The 23631-nt window shown below is 38.0% G+C and overlaps 1 protein-coding gene across 4 annotated transcripts in view; it reads right to left on the bottom strand.

Moving 5' to 3' along the window:
- Nucleotides 1-23631, bottom strand: part of LOC139473664 (mitochondrial glutamate carrier 1-like) — a 35438-nt gene that overhangs the window by 11189 nt on the left and 618 nt on the right. Inside the window, exons 1-3 of one of the 4 annotated variants that reach the window (XM_071256359.1) lie at nt 18040-18082; nt 1303-1401; nt 381-515 (exon numbers count right to left, since the gene is read on the bottom strand). In XM_071256359.1, coding sequence (XP_071112460.1) covers nt 381-515; nt 1303-1319 — 152 coding nt within the window. In that variant the 5' untranslated portion in view covers nt 1320-1401; nt 18040-18082. The other 3 variants (XM_071256356.1, XM_071256358.1, XM_071256357.1) reach the window with 3 other exon arrangements.

Here is a 23631-nt window from a genome sequence, read left to right as displayed (position 1 = left end):
TGTCCAGGCTCCATCAATGGTGAAGGCTACATGTTCAGGCTCCATCAATGGTGGAGGCTACATGTTCAGGCTCCATCAATGGTGAAGGCTACATGTCCAGGCTCCATCAATGGTGAAGGCTACATGTTCAGGCTCCATCAATGGTGGAGGCTACATGTCCAGGCTCCATCAATGGTGGAGGCTACATGTTCAGGCTCCATCAATGGTGGAGACTACATGTCCAGGCTCCATCAATGGTGGAGGCTACATGTTCAGGCTCCATCAATGGTGGAGACTACATGTTCAGCCTCCATCAATGGTGAAGACTACATGTTCAGGCTCCATCAGTGGTGGAGGCTACATGTTCAGGCTCCATCAATGGGCTGACAAGCTTCACTTACAGGTTTTTGTAGAGCAGCTCCCCATTAGGCCCAGGTTGCTGGTTCTGCAGCCGAGTCTTGACGAGGTCGATGGGGAACACACATGTCACACCTACAATGCCCGCAATACTGCCATTGATCACCTTCGGGACAAGGCTGGAAATGTAGAGCAACAACAAAGGTTATTTCAATGGTTCAAAACATTTCAAATATGGTAACCTTTTAAAACAGAACTGTTTTTTACTCTAAACCAGTATTTTGACTGTATTTTCTCTGAAAAAGTGTTTAAATAACTTTTCATGAAGCGTGATAGGTGTCTACATTATTCTTAAGATGAGATACAGTGAAGTTGTGGTTCACCTTTGCGCAAGGCTTTCCTCTTTAAAAAATGTACCTGTTCACTTGATATTTAGCACAATTTAGCTGATCGCCCGGTTCATAGTTAAAGGAGTTAATGCACAATGGACAGGAAACAATACTGTTATGACATATTCCCACCATCACGTAGGGAAGGTGTCCTAAATATGTATTTCTCTGCCAACAAATGCTCAAAACCAGAAAGTATAGACAGTAATGACTTTTTGGTATGGCAATAATATTCTTAAAAGAGATTCACTGAGAGTGAGTGAGTGTGTTGGGTTTAACGCCGCTTTTAAGAGTATTCCAGTTATATCACGGCGTGTCAGCTTAATGTGGGGGGAAAGCCGGAAGCAAAGCAGGTCTTAGACGTTTACCACTTCGGTGAAACCCACAAGCACGGGTATGGTGCTGACAAACCTAGAAACATAATCGGGGCGAACCGGGATTCGAACCCACAACCATAGGTTTCTGGCGTGCCCAAGGGACGCAACTCTGCACAGTGAATCGCTGTGCCTAAGACGACTGGGCCACCCGTGCCCAGATTCACTGAGAGGTATATATTGTGCTCCTAATCAATACTCACCTAAACTTTGAATCCATTCAAGTTCCTCGTCAGATCAAGTTGCCAGAAGAACAGTGACTCTTTGCCCCCTCGTATATTAACGTTTCTGGCAATATATTTCTGAAATAAAATCACATGATCTTAAGTATATAAAACACAAACAAGCCACGAACATTACCTACATTTGGCCAATATGTCTTCTCCCAGAATGTCAAATTAATACTGGTGGGCACAGTGTAAATCCACGTAGCAGATTTATGCAAAGTGCACACACTGGTTGGTAACTGTTATAAAATATAAATAAATAAAAAATGTCAACAATTACAGACCGCTTATTTTTCTTTTTGAATCATTAACATGAAAACGCGAAACAAAATATTTTCTCAAATCCCGGTCCACTTCTGTGTAGCTCTTTATATAGTTTCAATATGTGTCACTATGTTTTGCAGATTGGTTTTTAAACAAAATGTGGAAGGAAGACCAGCACTAAAGAAGGTCGCATAGTTACAATTTTTAAATGACATTACCTTTGTAGCATTGTAATAACTAATTATCTCATGCTGTATTTGTTAAAAATGTGGAAATTCTTTTTTTCCCACATTGTCTGGATATTTCTTGTTTTGTTATTAAAAGCACAATATTCAATGGGTTAAACTCTGATAAAACATTTTCTCTGTTCAAATCAATTGTTCCTTCCACAATGTTTCTCATCCAAATGTACAGTTTCTCCCAAATCTTTCTGACATGTTTACAATCATACCGTATAACATATGGATTATAGTTTCAGGTTGATTTGTACAGAAAGTACACAAAGGAGAATCAACATATCCAATTTTATATAAATATTTGTTAGTTGTAATGAATAATCTTAAACCGAAACCATCCAATATCTTCACTTTGAGTACATCTTTTTGCCATCAATATGTTTTTGCCAATCTGTTTCACTAAAAAATGGAGATACAGAATTGAACACAATATGTTCATCTACCTTACAAAATTGCTTGACTGCATTAACAACTGCATATTCTTGATCGGCGGCAGTTGATTGTTTTTTTCTTGAAACATGTCTTTAATATGAATATGGGTAAAGCTCGGAACTTAAAACATTAATTTCACTCGTGACATATTTTCCGTAATCACTCGTACCTCGTGGGTTATTCTATAAATAATTCTATTTTTTTTTGTATCAATTCCATACATATGCACAAAAGCATCAAATATATAAATTTCACCTTTGTCATCCACTAAATCCCCAATGAAGGTTACCTCTCTGATTGACCAATGTTCATAAAAGTTTGGACTATTTCCTGTTTGCAACCTGCTTTTAAACCGTATAGATTTTCTAATAGCTTGACCAGTTTCCATTTTCTTTGTTGCCAAATATGTTGCCCATTAAGCTTCCAAAACATCCTTCCAAAATAAATTCATGGTATTTGGTTGGTTGGTTTGTTGTTTAACGCCACACTCAGCAATATTCCAGCTATATAACGGTGGTCTGTAAATAATGGTCTGGACCAGACAATCCAGTGATTAATATCATGAGCATCGATCCACGCAATTGGGATCGATGACATGCATCAACCAAGTCAGCGAGCCTGACCACCCAATCCCGTCAGTCGTCACTTACGACAAGCATAGTCGCCTTCTATGGCAAGCATGGGTTGGTGAAGACCTATTCTATCTCCGGATCTTCACGGGCCTCATAGTATTTGCAGTAATAACTACATCAACATAGGAGACAAGTGCCAACCATGATCTCTCTCTATTTGGAATACAGCAAGAAACTAACTCAGTCCATTTTTGATTACCATATATTATTTTGATCCATGAAAGTTTTTGTGCTACAATCACATCCTAACTGGCAAGTTAATTCCGCCATGTTTTGGATGTTCAGACATTATTTTTCTTTTCACTTTATCCGGTTTTCCCTCCCATACAAATCTAAAAATATCTTTCCTGAAAAGTATCAGTCACATCTTTTGGAGGATTGGGTATTGATGAAAAAAACATGATTCAGTTTTGACAATAAGAGGCTTTTTAGAACTATATTTCTTCCTACTTGAGTAAAAACATTTACCATCCATAGGATCATCATGATCATTTCTCTCTCAATTATTTCAAACCTTATTTAATAAGTATCCTCCACAATAATATTATCTAAATCAACATCAAAGTCTATTCCTAATAGTTTAAACTTTGTATTAGTCAAGTCTAGATGTCAATCCTTACATAGTTTACATCTTGATCTCTTTTTTGAACCAATCCAAATTCATAAGTCTAGTTTTCTCTGCATTAACCTGAAAACCAGAAAATCTAGCAAAAAACTGCCATGTGTGCAATACAGCATAAAGGCCTTTTTCTGTTCCATCCAAACTTAGTGATGTGTCATCTGCAAATTGTGACAGCAAGTGTTAATTCCTTTCATTTCAGGATTACTTCTTATCATAACTGCCAAAATTTCAGCACAAATTATAAAAATATATGGCGACTGGGTCACTTTGACGACAGGCTCTTAATATCTTAAAAAAAGGACTTGCAAATCCATTAACTACTACACTTTTGCATACTTGGTCCAAACTGAAAGAATTTTAGTGCATTAACGAAATGCTCCATGTTATGATGATAGGCAAGTTGCCCCGCGGCCATATCCCCCACAAAGCAGCTAGTGAATGGTGATGAGGGCTGTCATCAAACAACGAGCTAAAATCGGCTGTGTAACAATGACTGTAAGGCCAAGGCTGTGTTTCTGCAACTCACACTACTGTGTCACAACAACACTCATGGCTGGAAGTCTGCACAACACAAGACACGGATGTGTCTAGACTAACATTTAGTCTATGAAATCTTATATAACACATTACCCTCCTCAACTCAAAATAAACATATAACTTTCCTGATGCTGATTTCATAGAGCTAGCTAGAGCTGGCTGGACTTGCTCTTGTATACATATCTAGATTGGTTCATTTTTCATTAAATAAATATATTCCACAGTCATGGTGCAGGACTAGGATGTGTCTACACCAGGGGCTGAGATAGGCTGATATTTGGACCCAAGTCCGCAGCAAATATCAGCCAAAATTCCCAAAAAAGAACTAAATAATTCTCAATTCATGTTATTATTTTTAGTAATAACTTAACTTTTGTAGAGGTGATTTGTACTTCAGTAACTAATAACCGTGATAATTGGACCATGTGGACCAAAGAAGAGATAGACACTAAAATGCATAGTTTTATAACACTAGTATGTCAATCATTGAACACAGTGTTTCAGATTGATGTGAAAATACCTCTGAAATAAATAACGATTTTATTCTTATCTACCTGATAAGGACATATAGTTTGGAATTCTAGATAAATCCTTTTTCAAGAAAGATATTAGCATGATTAGGACAGAGTTTTATGCAACACACAAATGTGCGCACAGATGCAGAAAATGGACGCAAAAAATAATACTGCGTCCCAAGGGGCGCACAATAATATTCATTGTACCTACAGTGCAACAAGAGCCATTAAGGGTGTCTGTTATTTCATTCATCCACGTGATCACTGATTCATCCCAGGCCCATGGTAATTATCAAAATTTACAGTACACTACACCATTTCATTACTTTACAGAACCCTAAGACTGCCTGCAAAGAACCCTTAAAATTGATCCGCCTGCAAAGAACCCTTAAAATTGATCCGCCTGCAAAGAACCCTTACAATTGAACAATGGGAGCCCCTTGGAACCCAGTTTTGTAAGAGGGTAAAGCCCTGATTAGAAGATGAAACTGTTCATGCATCAACACTTTACACAGTGATGCAAGGAAAACACGTTTATAATGCCATATCATGATTCAGAGTTTGGGTAGTATCTATTAATAGTCTCATGTTACAACATTATAGTTGCAAGACAAGATTTGCATTCTTTCTAAGACCTTAATTTCCACTGGCTTCATACATATTTGAATAGAAAGTGTTGATGTTTTAATAATACCATCTCTTTTGTGTCGAAAATAGGAACCAAACAATTGTTCTGCAGGACTTTAATGTCTAAACTAATTCCCCTATGCACAGGACCATGTAACTAATAATAATAACAAACAAACTCGCAGACGAGGTTGAAAGCCTGGCCTTCGGCACAGAAATATTCAGCATGGCAAACTTTGGTCCTATTCCCCCATGCAACCCCAAAAGGAGTAGATATACCACAGCTACAAGTACTCCATCCAAATGTTGTCCATCCATCCTGATTGCATATACATCACCCCTTCCATCTGCACCTGCCTTCGGTCTCGCCTGCAAGTATTTTGCGAGTTTGTTTATTATCATCATTAGTTACACGGTCCTGTGACTGGAAAAATCAAATGGGTATTGCTCCATAATGCGACACATTACATATATTATCTATTAATCATCAAAATTGATCGTGCACATGTGGCATAAAACTATCCCCAGTCACCTAACAACACCCACAAGGAAGCTACCTACATGTTACAGCATGGATGTGAAACTGTTAGTCTACATCCACAGTTGCAGCAGAAGCTGGTCAGGTGGAACTGGATCCTTAAACCAGGAGGCTGGTGGGAATACAGCACCGAGTACCAGTCCAACACTGCAGTAGATAGATCACTAACTATAACCCACCTGCTTCTGACCAGTAGTCACTCCTCTCACAAACACTAAAGTCCAGGCCACCAGGCAGCTACAGTCTACAACCACCCTATCACTGCTCACCGCCTGGATGTGGTTCAGTCAACCACTGGGAAGTTTGCATGTGGCGCAGTCAGTGACCTTATCTGTGAACAACCAGCTGATGAGATCTGCTCGTTGTGTCACTCAACAGACATTGACAACAGTGGTCAAATTAGGGTTGTATGTTAAGCTAAGTTGTAAGTTGCTAGTCGTGGTAATGATAATAATTAATTTAGGAGGTCCCTATATATGCGATAGGATTGTAATTTCTAAAACTGCTACATATAGGTCAACATGACTGGATTACACGGTCCAATGTTGGTATCCACAGATGATGTAAGATTACATGCATGTGTGTGTGTGTGTGTGTGTGTGTGTGTGGTGTCTCTCTGTGTATGTGGTGTGTGTGTCTTAAATGTGTGTCTGTCACTGTGTGTGTGTGCGTGTGTGGTGTGTGTGTCTTTGACGTGTGTGTGTGTGTGTGCGTGCATGCGTTTGTGGTGTCTCTCTGTGTGGTGTGTGTCTTTGATGTGTGTGTGTGAGTGTGCGTGTGCATGTGTGTGTGTGTGGAGAGGTATCTGAGATCAACATTACACAACAGTTGACCTACAGAATGCAGACGACACACATGCTATGCTGTACACCAGGGAAACAGGGGGTATGCCTCACAGTTGTGCATGGGCAGAGAGCATGTCAACATTCCATCACAGCAAACCCACTGAAGCTGAACCTTTCCGCTAAATAGCTGCAATTGCTGATATGGTGCTAAGCTATAACGACTCACTCCCTCACACACTGAAGATGGACAGCCCTAATGATGGAGATGATACCAGGAGACTTATATATACTTACATATAGTCTCTATTTAAGCATACTTTCATATAAGGAAGGGGAATTTATGGATGTCAACTTCTTTATTATGAGGAACATGTTTCAGAGTATATACTTACTCCTTCATCAGGCGAATATATACTTACTCCTTCATCAGGTGAATGATACTCCAAATATACTCAGAAATGTTGTGTTCCTCATAATAAAGAAGTTGACATCCATAAATTCCCTTCCTAAATATGTGTCTTACTTCTAAATGCCATTCAAAGACTTGATACTTTCATATAGCCTGTTAAATTATTAGAAAAGTTATGCATACATTTTTAGAAAAGTTATGCATAAGGTTTCATAAATAATTCTATAAGTGAAACTTCTATAACCAAAAATGAAGCAAGTCTAGATTTTTGACAGGTTTCTCCCTTCTCACCAGGGCTCCTTTTCAATTTAAATATATTATCAGATATTTAGCGTTTATGAGTCTGAGCTTGCGCATGTGTGGAGATTTATCTGGTCAACATTACATCCGAGTTGTCATACTGAATCTGGACCACCCACGGAGGCCAAACCGTTGATACACATGATACAAGATAAAGGTGCATGTGCAGAGCTCTGGCAACACTCTCTGATCAATACCTCCCTTTGGCTTGTTCTTCTGTGTACGGCTATGCTGAGCATTAAAAGGATCTTCTTTTACAAACATGCCACCATATAGTCTCATGAAGCTCCCAGGAATGTAGTGATAATATTTTGGGGTTAACGTGTCAAATGTCCACACTTGTCTTGCCCACTATTTAATATTGCTTGTGACATTAGGCCTTCCTAGTTGATTACCAAAACTGGCCGACACAAAAAAAGACGGAAATTAGAACAAAAATATAATGACATCTGACTAATGGTTTTCGAGCCTACCCGCCATTCATAGCTAAGTATAGAACCATGCACTACCATTTAAAAGATGCAAGTCAGGTTTTCATAATATTACAAATATTTCTGGCATATTGTGAAATATGAATATTGAGAGTATGTATAAAATAAGGCCACTCTAGATTAATTATCAACATTTCATCCATCATTTTTTTCAGGTGAGGAAGGAGGCATTTTATTTATCATATTTGTTGAAACAGAATCTGTGTCAATTACCTGTCAATGGCAGTGACCAATACAGCAGTTTTGTCCTGATTGAATGATTCTAGGTTTGTCAGCACAATAACTGTGGGAATATGTCAATGACCTGCATCACTATGGTCTTTCCTCCAGAAACAAGCAGATGCGCCATGATATGACTGAAATACTTACTTGATATAATTGAAATACGGCCTTGTTATAACTGAAATACCGCCTTGATATAACTGAAGTACAGCAATGATATAACTGAAATACTGACTTGATATACCTGAAGTACAGCAATGATATAACTGAAATACTGACTTGATATACCTGAAGTACAGCAATGATATAACTGAAATACTGACTTGATATACCTGAAGTACAGCAATGATATAACTGAAATACTGACTTGATATACCTGAAGTACAGCAATGATATACCTGAAATACTGCCTTGATATAACTGAAATACTGACTTGATATACCTAAACAACTGTTTAACTCACTCTACCACTGCTCCACCACTGCCTGCAGTTAAAACACACACCAGATGTACACAGCTTCGTCTGACTGGTAACCAAAGCCTCCAGCATTGACTGTTTACTGCATGTATTACAGAGCAGTGAGTCAGGTTACTGGTAATCAACCAGCAGAGCCTACTCAATTCATTGGAGATCGAGGCAACAGCTGTTCAACATATGACATGATCCTTCAGACAGCAATCATACTGTTGGCAGGGATTTCATCTCAATTTTGGCAGCAATAGTGAATGACTACTTTTGTCCACTAGTCCTTATACTTTTATAATCACATATAGCAAAACCTTTACAAAGGACAAATTTCTACTGGTCTTTATGATACCTAAACTATTGGGCAGTTTGGCAAGAACTACAGGACTAGTGCCAATATCTAATGCTGCTTGGTTTTGTCAATGGAGGTGTGCATTAATACCTGGTCGATAGTGAGAACGTAGAACCAAGGCTTCAAATCATTTCATTTTCCAGGACTGTCTGTCATCCAAAATGAGATGAAGAAAATGTGCAAATATGGTAAAAAATAGATAAGAATATTCTATCAACGTCATCAAAAGTTGAAAATATCATAAAAGATTAGCTGTTGCCTTTTGACTTCAGGAAAATGACTGATTTATAAATTCTTACTGCAAAAATGTGGCATTAGCTTAACTTGCATTCTAAACCCTTCATGTAAACTTAATCATTTTGTTAATGTTGGTGGAATTCAAACATGACCAAACTGAACAGGTTGTAGATGAACAAATGAGAATGTGCTGAAACCCACAAGCACAAGAATGTTAGTTATCATCAACATAAGACATTGAGGTATGACCTTGAGAGCGAATACAAGCTTCAATATCAGTGGCAAAGTATTTCAAGAACATTTCAAAGGGTTATCCAGTAATATAAACCAGTTCGTGGCATATGCAGCATATGCTTCTCACTGAAAGTAGGTCACTGTAACCCTACACTGATATCATTAGATTGTCATCACATGTCTAAATAAGTATACAAGTAACATAACAACTACATGCATAAGACTTTAAAAGGGTGCTAATCTCTGGCTTCTTCCTGGCTTTATAAACCTCCAGTAACATCATCCTATTGTTCTCCAATCGGCTTAATCTCATACACAGGGATGTTATAATATCCCCAGATTTTATGATATCCCAGGCATATTTGCTGTATTATAAGTTGTAGCAGGATCACGAGGGGTACATGGGGTTTTATGCATCCTGCGTTAGGTTTTATACCATGAGCAGGTTAAAATTTGATTGTCTGAGCCAGACTTGATTATGTCTCGAACTGGCTGTCTGGTCCAGACTCGGGGTACATGGGGTTTTATGCGTCCCGTGTTAGGTTTTATACCACAAGCTGGAGGATTAGATTGTCTGGGCCAGACTGGATTGTTTTGGACTGGATTGTCTGGACCGGAAAATGAGTTTTTATTTATACGACTACATGGGGATTATAGGCAAGAACATAGGTCCCCAGCAACCTGTGCTTATTGCAAGAGGCAACAAAATGGATCAGGTGGTCAGACTCAATAACTTCACTGACAGCATGTCACAATTGTGTGGATCCCATTTACAGGGGCTGCTTAATAATTCTTCCAATTTCAGTCTTTATTTGAAACAGGAAGGTCATCATCATGAACAACATTCCCCATGTTCAAAAAAGGAATGTTTATCTGTTATTTTTAAAACACAAGTCAACCCAGAAGTCAGTTCCTGTACTCAAACAATACACAGTCAAACACTGTTGTGTCGCAGTTGAAGGGATCTACGTATATACTTTGAGTTATCCGAGTGTAGCGGCCATAAAATTTCCGAGTTTCGTGATGGTATTTGAACCACGGACCTTCTGATCAGAGGTCGGACACCTTGTCCACATGACCAAAGAGGTTAACCCCGTCAGCAAGCTGACAAGGTAAGGATGTCATCTGTGGGACGACTCCACACCCTGCTACACAAAGTTCAACACAAACGAAAATGATGAATGAAGAATGAGAACACAGGGACCAAGCTTTTACTTCAAGACAACCATAAGTTTGACACATCAAAACTAGACACGACAGTGTTTGACTGCATATACTAACAGAAAAAATTACCTGTGCTTCAAATAAAGTGGTGTAAAAGATATGTTATTTAAAATAACAACATAATATTTGGTTATTCATCTGATCAATGTTTTATCATAGACAGAGACAGAGCGACATGCCCCAGCAGTTTGGAGTAACAACCTAGTTAACAATGTGAACATCGGGTGTGACGTAGTCGTAGATGTCATTTCAGACATGTTCTATGGGGGAGAGGTCTGGAGAACAGCCGGCAATGGCAGCACAGCAATGACAGGCTGCCTCAAAAAGTCTGTCACAACATGTGCAACATTAGGTCCCTGCACTTGCACACAGAGAAGAACATGATCTTGAACGATGTCATCCCGGTAAGCGTACGCCATTCAAATTGCCATTAACAATGATGTGTTGTGTTCTACCATGAGTTGATGCCGCCCCATACCATTATACTTAAACGCCCAAACTGACGACGCTGAGTAACCCTATAGTCGCTAAAAGGTTCTCATGGACGCCTGTAGGCCCTTGCACAAACATCAGAGCTGTCCAGATGAAACTTGGACTGTCCCAGTCTTGTCTTCAGCAGCTGTCCACACCAAGCTACGAGGTGTGCTTGATGGTCATTTGGAAGGAAATTTGGGGACATCACTGGATGTTGGGGACAGATGCTCCCTCAACCGGTTTAATATGCTTCTGCCACTAATTGGTCTCAACCCAGGAATTGTTTGAGCTGTTAATGTGGGAGTTTGGTATCAATTCCATAGATGTCGTGTTGACGTGACGTCACATGTGGACAACCAGTCCATGGCAAGTCATGAGTGTTGCCCCACTGTAGATAAACGTCTCCAAAGAGATGATATTTTGTTTCGATGAACATTAAAATGTCTGGAAACTTGATTTTGGACCATTTTGGTTTGCAACATACCCACGGTGCATAGACAATGATTTTCAGCAAGCCCTAGCATTGTGAATGCATTATTTACAGTTAAACAAGAGTGTTTATGTGAGCACCTGATAGCTATAACAATCACTGTGCACTGTTCACATTGATAAACACATGCCAATCTCACATCCCATTAGGGGTCACGTCAGAATGACCTTTCATCCGACCAATCAGAGCGTCGCCTACCAGATCATGAGAGTGACAGTCGGAATGTGATTTCTAATCATGCAGCCTCAAAAACTTTAAAACGAGGTATTCTGAACAATATTTACGGGCTTAACGACTGAATCTATACCATCTAGACCATATATTTGCAATTCCAGAATGTTCTTTTTTTTCAGGTTTCAAATTTTTAAGCAAGAATTTGTCAAAATATGTTTCGAAGCGTAGTCGCCAATTTGAAATTAGTGTTGAAAGCACGAGAAAGCTGCCTTCTGATTGGCTAATGTCGACTTCTTGTCAGTAATTCCATTGGTTTGTCAGAGTTAGCGAAAGGTCGGTCTGACATGACCCGTTATGTGTTGTCCTCAGATCTTTGTTTAGTGGCAACGAGAACTAAGATCTGATTTTAATGAGATTGAAACACATGCGTGAGTAATATCATCTCCCAACAAACACATTTACTTATATTGATCTTCATGTGAAGCACAGTTACTTTTTCCATCAGCATATGTATGTGTTAATTATTACCTGCGTAAATCAATAAAATATGTTCAGGAGTAAAGAAATTTGAAGCCTGTCTGTATGAAATGGAAGAACATCATAGTACATTATATTGATGCAGATATTTTTACAGAACATTCTTCCCGACATGACATTGTTTGAACCGATCTGACATATTGGTTTTGGTTTGGTTTGTTATTTAACGCCGCACTTAGCAATATCAGCTATATGACGGCGGTCTGTAAATATTCAAGACTGGACCAGACAATCCAGTTATAGATGTCATGAGAATCGTTTCAAGCAATTGGGATACGATGACATGCATCAACTAAGTCAGCAATATTGACTACAATATATACAGCATATATAAATACATGAATGTAATCCTGATAGATAATGTGGAAAGATGATATTTCAGTTAGTGTATAGCATTACTTTTCATTATTCATACTGCAGTGTGGTACACACATAATATTGACCCAGTTCCTGGACTGGTCTCCAGTACAGTGGCAACTCATGGTTCATACAATAGGTTCATATAAGGACATTATGAGAATGCACATTCAGTAGCACTGTCAGTGCACATACCACTGTTTATAATAATAATAATAACAACAATAATAATAATAATAATAATTGATAGAGTAACCATGGTTATGGACTTTTAGTGTATACAGTAGCTATGTTTATAACGAACAAGCTTCTAACGAACTGACGGATATAACAAACATAGTTTTTGGTCCAAGCCATTTGCTGTATATATGCTGCATATATGCTTATAACAAACTACTGTTATATCAAACTAATATCAATGGTCCCTTTGAGGTCGTTAAAACCGTAGTTTACTGTAGTCAAGTGTGAAAGAGTGAGTATTCCGAAGTCGAGAAAAGTGATATTTTCATTTGAGTGAACATAACAAATGATATTTCACAGCAGTGAACATAACACTTGATATTTCACTGCTGTGAACAAAACATTTTGATGGAACTTTAGTCAAACAAGAGTGACCTCCTTTCAAATTGTCTCCCTTTATCGTAAGTGTCTAGCCCATATTCAAACTGTTGACTTCCTTTTCACGTTAGTTCCACATTGACAAGGAAAAATAATGACAGATGGTCATTAATGGAGTTAATATCCCTTCATGGCGTTTGTTATTCTCGTGAAAGTGTTCCATTATAAACTGTAAATTTCTCACTTAACTCGTCAATTGAGACCATTTGTTTGTAAAGCGCCATTTTTGTTACTTGAGCGTGTATTCTTTCTCTTCAAACAGCGGTCTCGAAGTTTTCAAGAATATTTTTTGTTCAAGTTGATTTTGAATATAATCATATCTACATGTATGATACAGAATTTTCGCGACCCTAAATATTTTTTGTTACTTATGTTTATGTATTTTATGATTTTTCAAACACGACACTATGGGAGGTGACCCGTCCCTGTGTGTTAAGGTAGGGAGAATTTACATTTCAAGGTTTAACATTTGTAATGAAATAATTTACTTTTCCAGGAGACATCTACACAAAAATACATAATACACAGGATAATCCATGTGTCTAATGAAATATCATGTTTCTCTCATCTCGTGAAGGGGTAAAAATATCTCCTTTCCCCTGTCACTCGATGAGAGAAACATGATATTTCATTAGACACATGAAATATCTAGATCTTTTGCTACATGATGTCATCGTACATAATAAGAGAAGGATACCGTAATTCTAATTTAAATATTTAACGGAAGAATTAATCATGGTTGCCAAATCCAGTCATTTATCATATCTATATAAGGCGTTTTTATGGCTGGACTACCAAATGCAAACCTGGTTACTGCACCTCATAACCTGCCTTATTTATTACATTTAATGTTCAGATGACCTAACTAACGGAACAAAATAAGAAATGAATGAAATAAATGTACAATCCATGCACCCAGTCACATTATTTTCACTCTTAAATCTCAAACTAAACAGACATACAAATGATTTATCCCATGTGTGCACAGTATACAAATTGTATATACTGTATATAGTGCAGTTTTACAGAGATTGTTTAGTTTTCATGAAATATTATACTCAATTATCAAAGCCTATTAGGAGATAAACCGACTGTGTTTTGAAACTTTATGTAGTCCCACTGTAGAGTAGATCCCTCTTTAATTTGGAACCGAGAGCTTTACCTTGACTCGGCTTGTATGAGAGACCTGGCTGGTATTAGAGACCCAGCGTGTATTAGAGGAAATATAGATACGTTTTACAGTTCATATGGGGTGATAGATCGGCAGCCACTTTTTATGAATCGATATGTAGGCTATCTATATATTCATACAATCGTTTTTGTGAAAAGGCTTAATATATTTGAAAGGGAATCCCATAGCAAAAAGGAAACCTCTTTTTAACCAATCAGAATCAAGCATTCATCAATGTCATTGTAGAATTTCAGATATCACATTCTCTGAAAGGAACTGACAAAATCTCTTTAAAACCATACGCAACAAGTTAAATTTGTTTTCACAGTTAGAGCGCTAGTGAACAAACATACCGGTATAATAAATTTTGATGAAACTAAAACTTTTCGATAATAGTTACTTGGCAACTATACACCCCTTTCTATGCAGCTGTTTTCTGTAAACAAAAGGTGTAGTTTACACAAGAAAATGTGGACTGTCATGTAAATTTTCAGTCTCATACAAGGGCACTTATTGAATAAAGATTACCCTAGTAGTTGGTCAAGGAATGCTTATTATGACAATTATGGTAGCTATACTGGCAGAATTTTGATTCTCTTCAAACTGAAAACGAAATACTTCATTAAAGAGGACAATAAAGCATTCGGTGAATATTTCAAAATTAGATAAAGAGTTTGTAGTCAACATGGTGATGTACACTTTTTCACACAAACAATGGCTGAGTTGAATGTCTGAGTATCAGATACTTGACACGTCCTGTCTTACATTTACAGTCTGCACTAGTCAGATGAGACCCGTGAAGATCCGGGGTAGAATAGGTCTTCAGCAACCCATGCTTGCCGTAAAGGGTGACTATGCTTGTTGTAAAAGGCAACTAACGGGATCGGGTGGTCAGGCTTGCTGACTTGGTTGATACATGTCATCGATCCCAATTGCGTGGATCGATGCTCATGATATCAATCACTGGATTGTCTGGTCGAGACTCGATTATTTAATATCGCTGAGTGCGGCGTTAAACAACAAACCAACCAACCTACTAGTCAGATACATGTGTCAGCTACAACTATATTCAGTGATGGCATCAGTACAAGTTACTAGGTCACAGAGTACAATGACATACAATCCTCCAAGTTACCATGGTCACAGAGTACAATGACATACAATCCTCCAAGTTACCATGATCACAGAGTACAACTTAAGTTACCATGGACACAGAGAACAATGACATACAATCATCCATGTTACCATGGTCACCCAGTACAATGACATAAAATCAATCATCCAATTTACCATGGTCGTAGAGTACAATGACATACAATCATCCACGTTACCATGGTCACAGTGAACAATGACATACAATCATCCAAGTTACCATGGTCACAGAGTAAAATGACATACAATCAGCCATGTTACCATGTGTGAGTGAGTGAGCGAGCGAGTGATAAATTTATCCACTGTATTTCAATTATGTTCTACATTCAAATACCACACTTATCTCTGCTCAAATGTGGTTTATATATGTTCCCTAATCAGTGGATCTGTATAATTCTCAACTCCCTGGGGAGAATAGAACCAATGGTGCCTACAGGTGCTAGAAGATTATTTTACATCCACCTCACATATTGGTTACCCATTCCCTGCGGGGTGAAAAGAGGCATATTTGAACTGAGTCAAATCCCCAGGGTGACACCATACGTTTTGACACTTGTGTTTTGGGTGTATGTACTCATGTTTCCACTATCTACAAACACATCAGGAGGTCTTTTTGAATGTACAGGGTGAATGTACTGTGCTAGGGTTAGTGACAACAGGGTTAAGATCTGTAAGCATTTCTATCTCAGTTCCTGGCGCATTAAGAATGCTTGACCCTTCCGCGCCCCCCACGTTAATGTATGAATGATTTGAATGAATCTTTTTCTGAGATTGTACATTGATTGAGAATAAGAGAGACTGGCCTAAAATACTATGAGTCTAATGTATAATAACGACACCATACATCGATTGAGAATAAGACTGGGTTCCAATACCATATGAACCATGCTTAGTTCCGACATTATTCCACTTCAAGCTCTTCAGCATTTCCCTACTTTTAACACTGATGTACAGAGAGAGAAAGACATGAGCATCCATCCAACTAGAAGGCCATTGTAAAATCCCTTAAGAATTCTAAAGTGGAATCTTCCTGTAGATATTACTTAAGTCAACTTCAGTGTATGCATGACCAGATTGTTTAAACATGTATCTAAATATGTTTTGCCAGGGCAATGGTAAAAAAATTCCCAATCAGACATTTTGCATCTCTTGCAACCTACAGTGGGTACCCGGGTAGGGTCGAGTAATAGGGTAGTAAATTTGGACTCGTCCCAGCCCTAGACAGTGGGACCAGTGGTTACGACTTGTGCAGCTTGGTTTTTATGTCAACATGCACCTGGTACAAGTTACATTGAGCCATGCAGCGTCTGCACAATACATCAAGTGGCAGTGTTCTTTGACTACACTCTCACTCTCAGTAGTAACGCACAGATGCACATTTCTACAATGCACCCATTCATCAATGCTGCAAAGTTATTCTGGCTGTTACCTACTGAGTCGATGCATGTGTCTATCCCTGTCTGACTTCAAATCAATATATGGTGGTAGACTTACATTGAGTCTTTTCTTGCCCTATGAAAGAAATTTTCTCTGTGAATGTTTGTGCAATGTCTTACAATATTGCAGGAATATTCTAGCTGTCTATAAATAGTATTCCAGCAATATTCTAGCTGTCTATAAATAGTATTCCAGCAATATTCTAGCTGTCTGTGAATAATATTGCAGCAATATTCCAGCTGTCTGTCAGTAATATTCCAGCAATATTCTAGCTGTCTATAAATAGTATTCCAGCAATATTCTAGCTGTCTGTGAATAATATTGCAGCAATATTCCAGCTGTCTGTCAGTAATATTCCAGCAATATTCTAGCTGTCTGTGAATAATATTCCAGCAATATTCCAGCTGTCTGCCCAGAGACCATTACAATAGCAGTTGTAGCAGTATCACTCATACATGGTTTTATGCATTAAAACCGCGTTAAGCGTATTCCACGAGGTTGAGGCGAGTATTATAAAACCTAACAACATTGAACAAGGGGCACATGGTACATACATGGTTTTATGCATCTCGCGTTAAGCATATTCCACGAGGCTGAGGCGCGTATTATAGACCTAATAAGGAGCACATAAAACCACATATAGCCAAAAACTGCTACAATGAATTTATATTTCCAAAATGTTCAATCTGCCATGGTAAAAGAATTAAAACAAACTAAAATTTGTAAAAAGACAGCTACTTGATTGAGCTGATGTTAATCCATGCTATGTCATGTGACTTGCATTGGCTCGTAGGCAATGTGCAGCTTCTTGCTTCGTAGCGGATACGTAGCATTTTATCAAGATACCTTGAACCAATCAGATCTCAATATTTTCACATGGAAGTTATAGAATTATTGCTATAGTCATGATAGTAGACCTACTGTAATCGAGGAAAGCCAAAATCTTTCGATTTCTGACATTAGGTCTCAAGGCAAGGGATATGACTTTCCTTCTTACTTTTGAAGACTTAGTATCTGAATCCAAAATAGGAAGATCCAGTGTTTATATGAGTTTGACAATAACATAAATGAGATTATGTGCACTCCTCCACTCATTCACAACACGTAAACAGATGGAGAGAAAGTCTCGGAGCTGAAGAACACAATGGCTTCTCCACAGTGAGATTACTATGTTACTTACATTAGTTTGTCAAAAATAGAGCCAGATGATTACTTCCTGGTGAGAGAAAAACATCTCCGCACACATTCCTCCTTCTTAACCAACATACTTGTGTCTGTCACGCACTCCACATTCTGGGCTGTCGTTTTCTACAGAGACCGTGCAGTACCGTGGATGAATACTATGTGAGAACATGCTTCACTGCTGATTCTTAAAGCCCTCTTTTATGAAGGCTACAACGTGTCAATTGCAACTAAAAGAACTTGACACACACTTTGAATCTTGAAAGTAACACAAACAAGAAACATGAGAAAACAGCGTTATCACTATTCCCCGCCATGGGGCACATTAGAATTTTGTTTGTTCATATAGTAGTGAATATAAACTATAAAAGAAAGAGTCCTATAAAGCCTTAAGCGATAGACACTTTGGCCGCTTGATGTCATCAGAAAAAATAATTACATTGAAATCAATACACATAAAAGGCCCATTCTCTGGACAAAAATAACTCAGTCTTGATAATGATCTCTTAGACAAGCTAACTTTAGTAGTTTCTGAGAAAATTTGTTCCCATTGTAGACACAATGCACTAAGTAAAATAACATGGATCAAGGGCCGTAAGACTGTAAAAAAAACAATTTTCGAACTCAGTCTTGACAAGTATCTCCAACATAAGCATACAAGCTTTCATTCAGGTAACTTCAATAATTTCTTACAAAGCTTGTCCCCATTTCACACAGTATGCACGAAGTTGAAAAGCACTGAGCAAGGGACATAACTCTCTAAAAAAATGAATTTATCATGTTTACAACACCAATTTTCAAACTCATTTGAGATCATGATCAGTAACATCAGTGTGTAAAATTTCATTTCTCTGATTTGAATAGTTTTTGAGAATTCTTTCCACTTGAGAAGTAGACAGATGGACTCTGTGGTTGGGGCTCAAAGGTTTGTGCCTAGCTCCATGTGACTGATTCATGGTAGAATCACATGACTGAATCATCTTACTGATAAATAATATTGCAGGTTTGTGCCTAGCTCCATGTGACTGATTCATGGTAGAATCACATGACTGAATCATCTCATTGATAAATAATATTGCAGGTTTGTGCCTAGCTCCATGTGACTGATTCATGGTAGAATCACATGACTGAATCATCTTATTGATAAATAATATTGCAGGTTTGTGCCTAGCTCCATGTGACTGATTCATGGTAGAATCACATGACTGAATCATCTTACTGATAAATAATATTGCAGGTTTGTGCCTAGCTCCATGTGACTGATTCATGGTAGAATCACATGACTGAATCATCTTACTGATAAATAATATTGCAGATTCATGTTTTTATTCAATAATACAGTGAATTATGTTGTTCTAAATCATTAATAATTCATTTTATCAATGTTATTACTCAAACAAATCAGGGGCGGTAGGGTAGCCTAGTGGTTAAAGCATTAGCTCGTCACGCCAAAGACCCGGGTTCGAATCCAGACATGGGTACATTGTGTGAAGCCCATTTCTGGTGTCCCCGCTGTGATATTGCTGGAATATTGCTAAAAGTGGCGTAAAACCATACTTACTCACTCACTCACACACTCACTCAAACAAATGATGTAGTCATGTTATCAAATTATACTAATATTTCATGTTGTAAAATGAAAATAAAAAACTCTTCCATAAATATGAAACTATTTCAAGTAAGATTACTATTACAAGCTACATTACAATTACATGCACTGTGGGGTAGGGCTGCAACGAATACACAATGAGGCGAATACGATTTGTATCATGAATATAGGGTAACAAATACGAATAATCATTCACGAATACAATAACAAGTCAGCAGTTGATGTATTATTTGTCATATTCAGCATGTTCAGTGAGGCAACAACAACATAAATTATTTGACATGGTTTGTTAATTTTAATATATTATTAAATGTATTATTCATTTACATACTGCATTTATCCAGGTACTAGTATCTGCTCAAATGTAACAATGACCAGTGACCACAATACTGTCAAATTGAATAGTACAAGAGTGTTGCCTAATGAAGAAATCTATGCACAAAATATGTTCTTAGGGGTATTTTTATATGTAAATGCATATGCTTGCATATTCATAAATATTTGATTCTAGTGGCCACGAATAACGAATTCAATTCATGAATGGATACGGTTCGATTCACCGAATACGAGAGTGAATTCTAACAGCCCTACTGTGGGGTACTCGGGTTGGTAGACTAATGCATAGTCCCCGAAATAAGGTTATGTATAAGGTTAACAAAAATAATTCTGTAACTAGTACAAGGGAATCCGCCAGTATAAAGGCACCCTCGAGTCTCCTAATTTCAGCTAGAGCTGAACAAGGGATACTGTACCTTGGCATAGGCAGGTAGAGCTGACTAAGGTGATGAGGGCGGAATGAAGGTGAGTGATTTATTGAACATATGCTAAACATAGTAAGACTCAGAGACCGCCTGGTCAGGAACAGAATATGTCCCTTGCACACTGTAGCTTGTTGGGTTACTGAGCCTCAGAGTCTTGCATGGTTAGAAATTAACATGTCATAAGGGGCCAATTCTAACCCAGAATCCCCAAGGGGTGGAATATTGCTGAATGTACTGTAAACAAACAAACCATGTGGCCTAACAGTTCACTGACCCTGACTTAAGAATTTTGACCTCCACAGTGACTGACAATGTCTCAGCATGTCATTCTCTTGTGATGCTAAGGAGACAATATATCCTGTCTCAGGAAATATCTAATCACAGTAATGAAACAAACACTACATAGAAATCTGTTGGATACTTTTCAGACATGAACTGTTAACAGTGGACCAAAATATTGCTCTAAATGTATGGCCAAATGTCTAAGGGAATGTCTAATTTAAAAAAAACCCAGATTGTCCCCGAAAATGCTTGAAAATATAACTATGCTTGAAACTTTTGAAAAAAAAAAATTAAGCCACACCCACCAAAGTGGAATACTTTTATTACAACGGAATTAATATCCTAAACAATAATACACTGATACAGTACTTGGACTCTTCAAGAATTTATTGTATGGAAAGATGTACATTTTTTTTTAAAACCATGTACCACAATTATATTGACATGAAATGTATATATAAATGCTGTACCTGCTGTACCCTCCCTCCCACACTGTTGTCAGGGTACATTCAACTGAGACCAATACACTAAGTAAGTGTGTGCCTCCCTTCCTCCCACACTGTTGTCAGGGTACATTCAACTGAGACCAATACACTAAACAAGTGTGTGCCTCCCTCTCTCCCACACTGTTGTCAGGGTACATTCAACTGAGACCAATACACTAAGTAAGTGTGTGCCTCCCTCCCTCCCACACTGTTGTCAGGGTACATTCAACTGAGACCAATACACTAAGTAAGTGTGTGCCTCCCTTCCTCCCACACTGTTGTCAGGGTAGATTCAGCTGAGACCAATACACTAAACAAGTGTGTGCCTCCCTCCCTCCCACACTGTTGTCAGGGTACATTCAACTGAGACCAATACACTAAGTAAGTGTGTGCCTCCCTTCCTCCCACACTGTTGTCAGGGTAGATTCAGCTGAGACCAATACACTAAACAAGTGTGTGCCTCCCTCCCTCCCACACTGTTGTCAGGGTACATTCAACTGAGACCAATACACTAACTAAGCGTGTGCCTCCCTCCCTCCCACACTGTTGTCAGGGTACATTCAACTGAGACCAATACACTAACTAAGCGTGTGCCTCCCTCCCTCCCACACTGTTGTCAAGGCAGATCCAGGTGAGATCAATACACTAAGTAAGGGCATGCCTCCAGGACAGTGTCTGGAGATGCTCACACTATCAATATTGAATGGCACTGTTTTGATGAGCATCTAACCTAGTTACGATAAGCCTCCACTTCATTGTGATACAATCAGGAAGTGTTTCTCCTTCTGTTCCACGATCATCATTGTATATATCATCCACCTGAGCATCTACACAGCTGCTGCTGGTGACTGGCATATAAAAAACATTCACTAACTGACATTTCATCTGCATATCTTCCCAGGACACATATGAATGAGTAACTTGGGTTCTACTATGTGTTTATCAAGACTCCAGCTATTTCATGGCAGGAGCACCAATTGGCTTCACGCACAATACCCAGTTGGAGAATTAAACCTGGATTTGTAGCATGACCAGCCACAACTTAAACAACTGGGCTAAAGCCATGCCTGACTATGAAACAGCAACATAAGTGCAGGTCACCATGTACAACACATGGTTATCATCCTCAAATAATAAATTTATTTGAAATCCACACCATTATATGTCTGGAAGTGTACTTTGAGCAACAAGATCTCATAACTGCTACATCATTGAACTATGACATAAATTTTTCCTTAAATTTAAATTAACATGATCAGGCCATAAATGATTGTGAGATTTTCATCCCCGCCCACCTCACATCTTATTATTGACTCCAAGTACCTGAAGATGGCATTTGCTGTTCCCTTCATTCTCTGTATGAAACACACCATATCTGTAGTTCTACCAAACATTCATGCTTTGAAAATAAAATACAGACCAAAAATATCTCCTTAATCACAGTTCTTTCAAAATTTGGATGAAAAAATAAATCTGTGGCCTAAGAGTTTATTATCTGCAAAGATCCTGTGTCCTGGACGCTGTCTAAAGGTCAGCAACCTAAGCTTATGACCAACCTACTTTATAAGAGCTTATTGTCAACTGTGTTGATTCATAACTTAACCTAGATGATCCACAAGCCTACAAAATCCAGCCAACGAAATAGCTTGATGCTGACACACCCATACAGTTATAGCTGTTGCTGTCAGTCTTGTATTAAAGTAACTGCTAACTGCATATAAACATCAACAGTGTCAAGCTAGGGGTAAAAGTATGACACAGTGCATCAGGTACTGTTTTTCACAAAAGATTTCCGAGTAGATATTAACCCTTTTACATATATATACTAGCAGAAAAGGATCTACATCCTCATTTATAGCTTTCGAAGGGATCGGATGTTTGAAGTTCAATATGATCAACAACTTTATACAAAATGTAACAAGTAACCCGTATAAGGTTTACATTACGACTTGTTACACCAAAAGAACCATTTAACCAGATTTACAAAAATTGCCTCCCATCAATAACATTAGTTTTGTAATATCATTACATTTTGGAACAAAATTACTATAGTTTGAAACTAGCAGACTGTGCACTACCCTGTCATAACGCAATTTTTGAAATCTTTATGTTATTACATGCTTCAAGATAGATAAAGAACCATTCAAAATATTTGTTCACTTTTAACTAAATATATTACACATTTTTTATTATTAATTACTTTTATTCTCTACTTTTTGCCCCGTCATCAGGTGATATTCACATTACAGAGCATAAAATAAGTGTTATCCATAAAAAGTGGCATGTATTCCTGTTCTTCAAACTTCTATATCAAATACTTCATTTCCAAATGGAAGTAACAGTCTGTCAAAGTTGGTCTCAAATAACACTTTAAGAAACTTAAATGTTCTTAAAATAATCTTGTTCGGTAAACGAAAACATAAGGTAGAACACTACCATGTAACTAATAATAA

The sequence above is a fragment of the Haliotis cracherodii genome, unplaced genomic scaffold (genome assembly GCF_022045235.1).
Source record: "Haliotis cracherodii isolate W230 unplaced genomic scaffold, xgHalCrac1.p SCAF_3, whole genome shotgun sequence".
Classification (NCBI taxonomy): Eukaryota; Metazoa; Mollusca; class Gastropoda; order Lepetellida; family Haliotidae; genus Haliotis; species Haliotis cracherodii.
Note: the sequence above shows the minus strand (reverse complement) of the source record. Positions and strands in the feature narration are given on the sequence as shown.